General features: G+C 58.6%; 2 protein-coding genes across 9 annotated transcripts in view; one reads left to right on the top strand and one right to left on the bottom strand.

Moving 5' to 3' along the window:
* Positions 1-805: 805 nt before the first annotated feature.
* LOC112065226 (protein MTSS 2-like) lies at positions 806-4637 on the top strand. Its single transcript, XM_028477540.2, has 5 exons — positions 806-821; positions 916-1055; positions 1356-1532; positions 1718-1883; positions 1965-4637. The coding sequence occupies exons 1-5, from the start codon at positions 806-808 to the stop codon at positions 2744-2746; spliced, it is 1281 nt and encodes a 426-aa protein (XP_028333341.2). The 3' UTR covers positions 2747-4637.
* A 1418-nt stretch (positions 4638-6055) lies between these two features.
* IL34 (interleukin 34) overlaps positions 6056-12822 on the bottom strand; it is a 62986-nt gene continuing 56219 nt past the window's right edge. For 6 of the 8 annotated variants that reach the window (XM_055079039.1, XM_007102552.3, XM_028477949.1 and 3 more), the window contains 5 exons: positions 11414-11547; positions 10500-10577; positions 10051-10212; positions 6969-7101; positions 6056-6737 (listed from right to left, as the gene is read on the bottom strand). In XM_055079039.1, the coding sequence (XP_054935014.1) occupies positions 6565-6737; positions 6969-7101; positions 10051-10212; positions 10500-10577; positions 11414-11547 (680 nt within the window). In that variant the 3' untranslated portion in view covers positions 6056-6564. Of the gene's footprint in view, positions 6738-6968; positions 7102-10050; positions 10213-10499; positions 10578-11413; positions 11548-12323; positions 12780-12822 lie in introns of those variants that run through there. The other 2 variants (XM_028477950.2, XM_055079040.1) reach the window with 2 other exon arrangements.

Consider the following 12822-nt stretch of genomic DNA (forward strand, 5'->3'; position numbering starts at 1 on the left):
GGATCGAACCCAGGCCCCCTACATTGGGAGTGTGGAGACTTAACCACTGGACCACCGGGGAAGCCCCTCTTTGTTGTTTTGAGTTGGGGGGCCTCCAGGGCACCTAGTTCCTGCCACTGTCCAGAGCAGGAGCCTCCTGGGCACCCTCGGTCCTGTCCTCGGTGGGCTTCTGCCCCACCATTCTGTGAAATAGTTCTGGAGGTCTGCACAGACACCCCTCCGCCTCATCTGCACGGACCCCCAGCAGCCGAGCACAACTGACCCTCCCTCCTTTGCGCGTCAGGTTCTTCCCCTGATTCTGTGACATCACCTGCTCGTGGTCCTCCTCCACACCACCAGCAGCTCCTGTCACTCTTCTTCGCTGGGCCATCCTCTTCTTCCAACGCGCTGAATGTCAGCCTGACATCCTTGAACCTTTTCTCTAACCACCGTCATCCTGACTATCCTGACTGCCGAGGTGACCTTATTCTGTCCGACGGCTGCCGGATTTGTGGTTCCAAACCTGACTTCTCCCTAAACTCCAGACTGTAAATACAATTGCCTGCATGGCATCTGGGCATAGATACCTAACAGGCAGCTCAGCTTAACATGTATAGGATGGAACTCTGGACTCCATTCCTTCCCCAGGCCTGCCCTTCTGAGAAAACAGTGACACATCAACCCGGCAGTTCAAGCCAGCACCCCGCTGCCCTCTTTAGTATCGCTCTTTCCCTGCCCACCACATCCAGGCCATCAGCAGCCAGTCCTCTTGTTAATCCTCAAAGTGTGTGGTTATCGGGCTGGGCTAGGGGGCAGGTCATTGCCCATGGCGTGTGCCCTGGGTGCTGCCGTCCACTGCGTACGCTGAGCCCCTGGAGGGCGTGGGGTGGGGATGCTGAGTCAGCAGGCCCTGCTGCATGCCAGCGCTGTGACCAGATCTGTTCCCTCCTCTCGTCCTGCCTCCCCGCCCATCCTCCTGCCTGCTCGCCTCTGCGTGGCAGAAGTCCTCCAGCTCAGCGTCCTCCGAGGCCTCAGAAACCTGCCAGTCCGTCAGCGAGTGCAGCTCGCCTACCACGGTCAGTGCTTCCCACCTGCAGCGGGACACAGGGAGGGCCCAGGTTCAACCAGAGGGGCGTGCACAGAGCACTTGCTCCCCGCGAGACAGGCCTCCTGCGCACCACCTGCAGCCACTCCCCACACGCTCACATCTTTCCCTCCTGGGGCTCCTCCTCCTGCCCCTGGGCCTGGCAGGACTGGGGTGTCACAGCGCCCTCTGTGCTCTGTCCTTGGCCATGACTGTGAGCCCGAGGGCCCATGTGGGTCTGGAAACCCTGAACCTCAGCAACAGTGAGGGACCCCTTGGCCATGCCCTGCAGGACTGGGCCAAGGCCGGCCCCCACGAGCAGCCCTCAGGCACCACCCTGCAGCGGAGGAAGGACCGAGCGGAGCTCCTCCGAGACACAGAGCCAGGCCCGGCTAGCGGGGGCACCCTGGGCCCCAGTGGAGAGGAGGTCCCGCGACCCCGCATGTCCCCTGCCACCATCGCAGCCAAGGTAAGCGGCAACTCCCTGGGCAGCCCCGCCAGGGCCCCACCTTCACTCCCAGGTCAGCTCCAGGAGGCGAGGCAAGTGGTCGCAGGGCCCGCTCACACCGCTCAGCCTGCTGGGGGCTGCCTGCAGTCCGGGCTGAGGGGGGAAGCGGGGAGCAAGGCTTCAGCCTGCAGTCTTACCACCCGCAGCACGGTGAGGAGGTGTCCCCCGCGGCCAGTGACCTGGCCATGGTGCTGACCCGCGGCCTGAGCCTGGAGCACCAGAAGAGCAGCCGGGACTCCCTGCAATACTCGAGCGGCTACAGCACGCAGACCACCACGCCCTCCTGCTCCGAGGACACCATCCCCTCCCAAGGTAGGCCCCGGGGCCGGGGCAGGCGGCTGGGCCTTCACAGGCCCCCAGGGCCCCAGGCCCACCGCATCCCGTGTCCCCCAGGCTCCGACTACGACTGCTACTCAGTGAACGGGGACGCAGACGGGGAGGGCCCACCCGAGTTCGACAAGTCGTCCACCATCCCTCGCAACAGCAACATCGCCCAGAACTACCGCCGCCTGATCCAGACCAAGCGCCCGGCCTCCACTGCGGGGCTGCCCACCGCTGGGCTGCCCACCACCTCGGGCGCACCCCCTGGCGTGGCCACCATCCGCCGCACGCCCTCCACCAAGCCCGCCGTGCGCCGCACCCTCTCCAGCGCCGGCCCCATCCCCATCCGGCCGCCCATCGTCCCCGTGAAGACGCCCACGGTGCCCGACTCCCCCGGCTACGTGGGGCCCACGCGGGCGGGCAGCGAGGAGTGCGTCTTCTACACCGACGAGGCCGCCTCGCCCCTGGCCCCGGACCTGGCCAGGGCCTCCCCGAAGAGGCTCAGCCTGCCCAACACAGCCTGGGGCAGCCCGTCCCCCGAGGCCGCCAGCTACCCGGGGCCGGGGGCCGGGCTGGCGGCCGAGGACGACGAGCAGCAGCAGCGGCAGCTGGCCGCCAACCGGCACAGCCTGGTGGAGAAGCTCGGGGAGCTGGTGGCAGGCGCCCACGCCCTGGGCGAGGGCCAGTTCCCCTTCCCCACTGCCCTGTCGGCCACCCCCGTGGAGGAGACTCCCACCCCGCCCCCTGCTGCCACCAGCGACCCCCCGGCTGAAGACATGCTGGTGGCCATCCGGCGCGGGGTGCGGCTCCGCAGGACCGTCACCAATGACAGGTCGGCGCCCCGCATCTTGTGATCCCACCCTCTGGCCCGGGCGAGGCAGGTGGCCTGGTCGGTGGGCAGCGGCCACTCAGAGCAAAGGCACAGGAGAGAGTGGAGCCAGGCAAGCTTTTTTTTTTTTTTTTTTTTTTATAAAGTCATACGAGGCAAAGCTACTTTATTGGAAAGAGACACCCATCTTGGATTTCAAGGTTTAAACAGGAAATGACTTAACAAACCTCGCCAGGACGGAGCCTGCGGGCCTGGAACTTGGATTTGGAGCCTGTTTCAACCTTTGCTTGCCCACTCTGTCCCTCCTCTTCCTCCTTTCGGGCCCTGCCTTTTCCTGGTGTGGGTGAGCCCCAGAGCCACGCTCACCGCCCACAGCAGCGGGGCCGGGCCGGCCTCTCCCGGTCCCACCGGCCTGGCTGGGCCCGCAGTGCCACCGCTTAGCTAGCCTGGCCCGGCTTCTCGCCATCTCCCGAGGGACGGTGGCCTCGGGCTCTTCCGGAATGCTAGCCCATCCCGCCCTGACTGAGCCCTCCTCCTCCCTCCTCCTTCGGCTCATCTCTCTTGCCTCTCCAGGCTCCTCTCCGTCGGGGAGCAGGGCCGACGGGGAGCAGCTGTGCAAGGGCCAGGGGCCCAACCGGCTAAGGTATCTGGTTTGCTGAGAAAGCTCTACGGGATGGCTGGCTGTTGGGGGCGGGGTGGGGGGTTGCAGCTGGGAGCCCAGACGCCGTCGCCGCCGCCGTCGGGGAAGGGGGGCCGGGCCCAAGTCAAGCCTCTTGGGGAAGACATGCAGGGGACCTGCTTGGAGGAGGCTGGGGACCCTGAAGCAGCATCCCCTCCCCCCAGGGGTGGTTGGGGTTGGAGGCAGGGTGGGGCTGGGCAGCGGGAAAGGAGTCCAGAGGCTAGGGGTCACCTGGCCAGTCCCCCAGGAGCTGCTTTCGTATGCCGTCGCCATCTGGGCACGTGGTGACCAACCCTGGTGAGGGTTTCAGCCACCTCTGGGGATGGGGGCTGGAGCTGGGGGTGGGGGTGGGGGGCGGACGGGAGGGGGTTCTTTTATGAACACATAATAAAATGAGCTGACCGGACAAGGACTGCTTGTGGGGACAGGGTAGACGGTACAGGGTGTGTCCAAGAGTGCCTGAGGGATGGGGGGGGCCCACACTGGCCGTTGGGCCTGTGGCAGGAGGAGGGCCTAATGGCTCCGGAGGCCAGAGAGCAGCTCTTCTCTCCAGCGTCCGGAGCAAAGCCGCAGTGAGGTTGGAAAGGGCTGGGGGCTGGGCCTCCTGCCAGTCTGCTGCGGACCAAGGGGTGGGGGGGGGGCAGTCGGGGGAGATTAGCTCTGACTCTTGTCAGAGGAGCCGCCCTCCCAGGATGGTCCGGGCGGCGGGGAGCGAGGTGGCGAGTGCCCCCGCACCATGTTGCGCGCCAGCTCCGAGCAGGTAAAAGCAGGTGTGCCAAGGGCGAGCGGAGGACTTCCTGCGGCCCCGGCCGAGGGCGGCCAGGGCGGCAGGGTCACGGGGCAGGGGCCCCTCCCAGGGTCAGGAGAGCTGGCTTTTCCTGGTCTGGATGGAGCCCGGGCTCCTGGTAGTTCTTGTGCTGGAAACTGGGGTCCAGGCACGGCAGCCAGGCGGGTGTGGGGAACCAAGGATGCCCCTGAGAGGATGGAGCCCCGCGGGGTCCCCGAAGGCGGGTGGAGAACGGTACCTGTAAGTCGCTAGGTCGGAGAAAGGAGACTTGCTGAGCGCACCACACCTGGAGGAGGGCCGGGCGAGGAAGGGGCCGGGAGAGCAGGTGGCCTGTATTTGAAGGCTTGGGGCGGGGCTTACACTGCCCCTCGCCACAGGGTTTGCCCAGGTGGGCTGATTTAAGATGCAGGTTATGTGATGTGAGCAGGGTAAGGGGCAGTGGGGTGGGGGGAGAGCGGGGGGGGCCCGGAGACCGGGGGGGGGGGTGGGTGTGGCACAGCTGCCCCCCACCCACCCATACTCCAGTGGCGCCCTTCCCCTCCAAGCCCCCCCACCCCAGGGCTGTACATAACTCCTCCATCCCTTTGATCGCCTCGCGTCCATTTAGTGACCGACCACCTTGCAGGCCCACCCCTTTGGGATCCGAGCCAGCCATCCCGCATCACAAACTTTGGTTTGGGGGACTTCTTTACCTTTGTTTCATTTTTCTTTTTGTACAGAGAAATATTCTTTTCAAAAAGTGTCTTTTGACTGAAGTAACTTTTCTGGTGCTGTTAACTTGTTCCTTTTTTTTAATTTATTTCCCCACCCCAGGCCCCCCCCCTCCTGGTTCCTACTCACTTTTTCTTCCCTCCACCACCCCCTCACCACCCCCATCCCATCTGAACCATTTTGTTTCTTTTCTTTCTGTCCGTTTTTGGATAAATGATCCTCTCCTCCCCCCCCCCCGCCCCCCCCCTGCAACCCACCCTCTCCTTGATTTAAATAGTCACTGCTACAAGTAACAAATGCACTGTGAAGATTCCAGTATTAATAAAGTTGTACTGTAATTAACACCCCTGCCTCCGCCTGGCTTCCTCCACCGCCCCGGCACCCCAGCCCTTGCCCATCCCAGATCCCCGCTGGGGGCGGGGCTCCCTGCAGGGTTCCGTGATAGGGGGGTGGGGGGTGTGCAGGAGTCGCCAGGTCTCGTGCCAGGACCCGTGCCTTTGAATGCCTCAGCTCTGTCCCTGCTGGGGGCGGTCTTGGGGCTGCCGCCACCCCCCTGCAACCCACCCTCTCCTTGATTTAAATAGTCACTGCTACAAGTAACAAATGCACTGTGAAGATTCCAGTATTAATAAAGTTGTACTGTAATTAACACCCCTGCCTCCGCCTGGCTTCCTCCACCGCCCCGGCACCCCAGCCCTTGCCCATCCCAGATCCCCGCTGGGGGCGGGGCTCCCTGCAGGGTTCCGTGATAGGGGGGTGGGGGGTGTGCAGGAGTCGCCAGGTCTCGTGCCAGGACCCGTGCCTTTGAATGCCTCAGCTCTGTCCCTGCTGGGGGCGGTCTTGGGGCTGCCAGATGGAGGGGGAGAGGGCAGTGGCCAGGACGCACTGTAGGAGATAAGCACCCCCCCCGCCCCTCCCCCGCAGTCAGGCTGGCTAACGCTTCAGGGGCTGGGGCAGGGCTGGAAGGAACTCCGTCCCGCAAACATCTACCATTCCAGCGCCCTGGCTAAGGCCCTGACCACTCCACATCTGAATCCTCAGACCGAGGCCCCAGGGCCAGACCAGCCCACGCCCCTCCTCCTGCCTCCTGCACCTGGCAGGAGGGAAAAGCGGCCTTCTCCAGGTTCACCCTCGCAGATGCAAAGCAAACCAAAACAAACCAAAACAAAGCAGGTGTTTAATAGAAAAAATAAAGGGGACTGTGGCAAGATGTGGCATTTGGCTATGCCCTCTCCCCAGCTTTGCTGCCCTCTCCCTGGCCTTGCTGAGTCGTGTCCCTTCCCCCATGCCCACCTGGTACAGCTCTCACCTCTTTGGGCTTAGGAGACGTCAGCCCTGCCCTCAGGGAAGGGGGCAGCCCGGGCAGTGCCAGAAGGGGCCGTAGGCTCTGTCTTCATTGACCTTCAGGTGCCCCCCAGCGCCCACTGCTCCAGGTGAGACCATGGGAGGTATGGAAGGCGGGAAGCTGAACCCTTCTCAGGCACTGAGTCCCCCTCAAAGGAGAAATACCCCTCTAGGGTCTCCTCTCCCAAGAGGGGCTCCCCACCACCACCCAGAGAAGCCTCAGGCCCAGTCCATCTCCTGCAGGAGCTCCTCCAGCTGCCCCACCCAGTTACCATGCAGGCTACTCAGGGCAGGAGGCCTTCGCCCTGTGCCCTCAGCAGCTTCACTGAGCCGGGGCTCCAGCCGTGGATGCCGGGGGGTGGGGCAGGGAGGCGGGGGGCTGCTGGCGCAGGGGGTACAGCTGGGCAGCCACACACTGTGACGAGGGCTCCGGGCTGTGAGGCTGAGGCCTTGGCACCTCACAATTCTGCCAGTTTAGGACAGAGCTCTGTTTACCTGCAGGCGACACACACACACAGACACAAATAAGACTGCAGGAGTGGTCAACACCCCGCTCATCCCCAGACCAAGCCACACTGTCCTCCCTGTACCCAGGGCCCATCTCAGCTTCCAGAAACGGCCTGTAGCCCTGGGAAGCAGAGGGCAAGCCGAGGAGGGTCCCAGCTCTGCTCCGTGACCTGGGCTCAGACACCCAGCGTCCCAGCCCGGCCCCTCAGAGCTCCTTACAGCAAGAGCAGTACAACAGTTCCATGACCCGCAAGCAGTTGTCCAGCAGAGCTTTGGGCCGCACCAGCTTCAGGCTTCCTGGGGCACTCAGGAGGGAAAACACTGCTTCCACCTGGGGGCTGACCTCCACACCCTGAAAGGGAGGAAAACTTTAGGACCACAGGTGCCACCCCCAGCCTGTGAAGAGATCCCAGGAGAGCTCTGGGGGGCGGGGGGGGGGTGGCTGTCCTGCCTGGAAGGAGGACAAGAGATCTCTGTGACCAGGACGCCTGAGAGCAATTTCTCTCCTTCCTGCAGGTGCCATTTTTCCTGGGAGGGGCTCCCTCGATGTCCCTCACTCAAGCACAACACACAGTAGCTTCTCTTTTCCTCTCCTAGGGGCAGGCCAGACAGAGAGGAGGTGGGGGCACTCTTGCTGTTCTAGCCCAGGCCCGGCCACCACCACATGAGGAGTCCCTATCCCAGGGACACTGTCCTTCAGGATGCAAAGACCCACACCAACTCCCATGAAGAAGAGACAGGACCCTCAGGAGGGTTGGTCATATCGTGAGGCACACTAGGCACACTGACAGGGCTGGGTCTCCAGCTCCAAGCTCGGGGGTTCCTCTCCACAACACTTAACAAAAGGAACCTAGTGTGGGGAGCACCAGGCACCATGCGAGGGACAGAGCAGGGGCCAGAAGTGTCGTAGAAGACACGGAGCACGGGACTTCCCTGGTGGTGCAGTGGTTAAGAATCCGCCTGCCAGTGCAGGGGACGCAGGTTCGAGCCCTGGTCCGGGAAGATCTCACATGCCGCGGAGCAACTAAGCCCGTGTGCCACGACTACTGAGCCCCTGCATGCCACAACTACTGAAGCCCGCGCGCCTAGAGCCCGTGCTCTGCAACAAAGACAAGCCACCGCTGAGAAGCCCACGCCCTGCAACGAAGAGCAGCCCGCACTCGCCGTAACTAGAGAAAGCCCGCGCGCAGCAACGAAGACCCAATGCAGCCAAACATAAAAATAAATAAATAAATAAATGTATAAATAAATAAATAAATAAATAATACTTTTTTTTTAAAAAAAAAAGACATGGAGCAGGAGGAAACGTGGTACGTGAGCTGGGGAAGGACCTTCCTAAAAGTGAAGTGTTCTAGGTTGAATTGTGTGTCCCCCTGCCCCACAACCCCCTAAAAAAGCTCTGTCCAAGGCCTAATCCCTAGTACCTGCGAATGTGACCTGTTTGGAAATGGGGTCTATGCAGATGTAATTAAGTCAGGGATCTCCAGATGAGATCAGTCTGGATTTATGGTGGGCCCTAAATCCAATGACTATTGTCCTTGTAAGAGAAAGGACACAGGTCCTCCTCTGGGACACAGAGGGAAAGGCCATGTGAAGACAGAGGCAGAGGGTGGAGTGATGCTGGAAGAGGTGGGAAAGATCCTTCTCTGGAGCCTGTGGAGGGAGCACGGCCCTGCTGACACCTTGATTTCAGACTTCTGGTCTCCAGAACTGCGACAGAATAATTTCTGTTGTTTTAAGCCACCAGTTGGTAGTAATTTGTGATGGCAGTCCCCAAAAAACTAATATACAAAGGCTTAGAGAGAGAAGTGAGGGAGGCAGGAGGGCAAAGGGACCCATGCCCTTGGCCCTCTCCCTAGAGGGAGGACCCACTGCCCCACAGACGTTGGGCACATATGGAACGGGCCATCAACCAATAACATTGTGAGAAAGAAGAGGTTAAAAGTTGGTTCAGGGACTTCCCTGGTGGTCCAGTGGTTAAGACTTCGCCTTCCAATGCAGTTGGTGCGGGTTCGATCCCTGGTTGGGGAGCTAAGATCCCACATGCCTCATGGTCAAAAACAAAAACATAAAACAGAAGCAATATTGTAACAAATTCAATAAAGACTTTGAAAATGGTCCACATCAAAAAAAAAAAAATCTTTAAAAAAAAAAAAGCTGGTTCAATCTGAAGAGCCCAGGTGGGCAGGGCCTCAGCCTACCCACAATCTCCTTCCCAGCTCCCCAGAGCTCACAGAGCCAGAGACACTCCCAAGGAAAATTGAGGATGGAACACAGTCCGTTCCCCAGGTCAGCTCCAACCCACCCTGCCCACAGGCACAAGAAAGCCACCAAGGAAATGGCTGGGTCTTCCGGTCCCCGCCAGAATGGAGAGCCTCCACAAAGTTCTCGGCAGCTGCAAAAGCAGGTGCTGGCCCCGAGCCCTGGTGTCAGCAGAAGCTCACAGTTGGCTTTCTGTTGGTTGTTCTTGCTGGGCAGCAGGTGGGGCCCCGGGGCAGTTGTGTACCAGGGTCCTAAGGAGGGCTGGAGGTGGGCAGTAGGGCAAGGCGGGGGTGTGGGGAGGGGTCCCATGGCACACACATGGCCTGCGAGGATACACACCAACCCCGTCACCTTACTCTCTAGGCTTTCTGGAAGACGTATCCCCCAGGCCTCTGATCAACACTGCTGAACAGACAGCGATGGGAAACCTCTATTATTATTACTAATTAAGGTCCGTTTACGTTAGGGTTCACTCTTTCTGTTGTACATTCAATGGGCTTTGACAAATGCAATTATGCCCACCGTTACAGCATCACACAGAAGAGTTTCATCGCCCTCAACCCCCCTGTGCTCCACCCATTTATCCCTCCCCCTTTCCCTCTTTTCTTAGATGTGGAAATAAAGTGAGAGGGATCAATGACTCGCCCAGGGCTGCAGAGCATAAGAACAGGGTCTTAGGCGCATCTCTTGCCCCCCAAGCCCAGTCACCCCCCTGCCCCCCCCATTTCTCCCATACTCTCCAGGACATGCCAGAACTTTCCATGCCTTTACCTTCTCCCTTGATAGTTTCTGGCCACCCTCCCCGCCCCACACACACACGCACACGCACCCGCCCTGGCCACCTGCACCTCCGCACGGATCTCTTGCCCCCCAAGCCCCGTCACCCCCCTGCCCCCCCCATTTCTCCCATACTCTCCAGGACATGCCAGAACTTTCCATGCCTTTACCTTCTCCCTTGATAGTTTCTGGCCACCCTCCCCGCCCCACACACACACGCACACGCACCCGCCCTGGCCACCTGCACCTCCGCACGGCTCACCGGGAGGTCTTGTTTGACATCCAGCAGCAGCGTGTGTACCTCCTCCAGGTACTTCCAGGATGGATGGCCCTCGAGCAGCACCTCCTGCACCCACTCAGTAGCACTGAGACTCACCAAGACCCACAGATACCGCAGCTCCTGTTGGCTCACCCGGGCCCTCTGCTGCAGGGACAGGAGAAATTACGGAAACCCCAGACAGGAGCCTCTGGGCCTGCCCCCCACAGCTCTGACCACCCCCCAGATTTGCCCTGCACAGGGGGCAGACCACGGGCATCCAGTGTGGATGGGGTGGGAGGGGCACGTGGGGCCTGAGCCAAGGGCAGGCTTGCTTGAGGGGTCAGGAAAGACCCCTGGCAACAGTATCTGCCCAGACCAATGTGCCTGCAGGCAGGGCCCACAGGATGTCCCAGGAGGCAGGGGCCTCCCCATTCCAGAGGGAGGATCCTCACCAGCCTGGTGACGTTGGCCACTCGGAGTACCCCCTCATACGGCACACTGACCCTGTAGTTGATGGGGAAGTAGTGTTTCTGGGGAGATACAAGAACAAAGGATGAGATCAGAGTAAGAAATGGCTCAGACTCCCCCAACCTCGGAGAAGAATTTGATGCAGGAGGAGAGGACCCAGGACCAGCCCTTGATGGCAGCGGTGGTGGTCCTCTACAGAAAACATGTGCTTGGCTCCCAGTTGGGATAAAGACAGCTCTTTCCTCTGGGACACAGGGAAGGAGAAACAAAACAAAACATGTTAAGGCATAAGTCTTGGGCCACAATGTAGGATGAGAGGCTTACTACTCCTAGAGAATCATATCCTTTAGGAGGGGTGAGGAAAATGACTTTAAAAGATTGCTCCAAAACTTATCATGGTGATGGTTTCATGACTTTGCGAATACACTAAAAGCCATAGAAATGTACACTTGAACAGGTGAGGTGTGTGGTATGTGAATTATATCTCAAAAAAGCTGTCAAAAAAGAAAAAAAAGACCTACAGAGCCACATGCCATGTGGTCTACCTTATAAAAAGAATCAAACATTCTAATTTATAGGTCCTTATCTCCCCTGCTAAATAGTGTCTGGGGTTCTCCCAAGGTTTCCTGGAATCCATTCCTGAGTCACTGGGTGAGTGCCACGTGGAGGTGGGATCAAAGGTCAGATCAGATAGGAGGGTTGGAGGCCCCGGGGATGGATGGCAGGAGCGGGGACAGGAAGTGCAGACCAGGCACATGGGTGTGTGTGAGGGAGAAGGGAGCCATGACAGGCACAGGCCTGACACAAGTCCAAGGAGAGGGACTGAATTTCCAGGTCCTTACGTCCTATGAGCCACAGGGCTTTGGAAGAGGGACACAACGAGTGCCCACGTGGTTACCATGTACTGAAGGCGGTTCCGGTACTGCAGCTTGTCCCGCAGAAAGCCAGTGATGGCACACTCCTCGCTCCGGGTTAAGGGCCAAACCTCCAAACCCTCGTTCCCCAAGGCCATGCCCAGGAGGATCCCGAGATCTGTGGACCGCACACAACAAGAACACGTGAGCCACCTGCGTGGCTCCCACACTACCCGGGTACACAGAGCTGTACACACGACCTCCCTTTTCCTAGTCACAAGTCCTCTCGGAAGGGTCGGGGTGGGGGGCGCAGGGTCCCAAGGAGGCCTTCCCAGCGCCAGGAATACTCTCCCTGGGGTCCGGGCTGCAGGACAGCAATGCAGGCAAGCATGAACCGTCCAGCCCAGCCACCTCCCGCCCCAGGCTGGCAAAGCCCAGGCACAGCCTCCTTTCCATGGCAACCCCTGCCCCTCATCTAGAGCCTACGAGTTTTCAAAGCCTTTCACTGCATTTTCCATCCAGAGACTCTGGAGCTGTGGATTCTAGTTCCAACTCTACAAATGACTCTTGGGTGACCCACTCCATTGTCCTCCCTGCTCTATCTGACTTTGACATGCCTCTTAATTAGAGGTACCAGCAGGTTTGCAGGAGCCCTTCCAGTCTGGTCTTTCCGGGATGCTGAGCGAACCTCACTCAGGCTGTTTCCCTTCCCCGCTAACAAACGATCCAAACATTACCAGCCTTCACCACTGCAGGTCACTGTGACTTTAAAAACAGTGTGATTTCTGTGTAACTGAACAGATTTACAAAAATTATCTGAGAGAATGTGCAACAAACATGAACAAGGGTTAAGTTGATGGGAGCAGAAAGAACAAAATATAGATGGGCAAGAGACGTATCTGAAACTCAACCTAATAAATTCACGTCAAAACAATCGATACATGTTTCACCTACCAAACGGAAAGTCTTTTTTGTTGTTGTTGCTGTTGTTTTATTTTATTTTAATAACACTTGCTGCTGTCAAAATAGTGAGGCAGATGCTCTCATCCTGGAAAGTAATTTGGCAATTTTTGTTATTAATGGACTTAATAATGCCCACACACTTCGACCCACTTAGCTTTAAAATTGTCCACACCCTTTGACCCATTAAACTCATTTCTAGGAATAAATGTGAAGGAAAAGAAAAGAGAGACATAACCGAAAGATTTGCGGACAAAGACTTCCTTTGCAGTATTATTTTGTAATAGTGAACATCTGTAAGTGGCCTAGATGTTCAATAATAACGAATGTAGCCAATAAAAATCACATTGCCAAAGAATACTTACGATATGCTTATGTGATAAGAAAAATACTTTTGATATGCTTAGCAAAGTTTTAAAAAGCATGATTCAACACACTGTATCTGGGTATAAAGCATGACTTGAATTTTGTTAATTATGTATATGTGTGTGCA

This window comes from Physeter macrocephalus, chromosome 17 (genome assembly GCF_002837175.3).
Source record: "Physeter macrocephalus isolate SW-GA chromosome 17, ASM283717v5, whole genome shotgun sequence".
Taxonomy (NCBI): Eukaryota; Metazoa; Chordata; class Mammalia; order Artiodactyla; family Physeteridae; genus Physeter; species Physeter macrocephalus.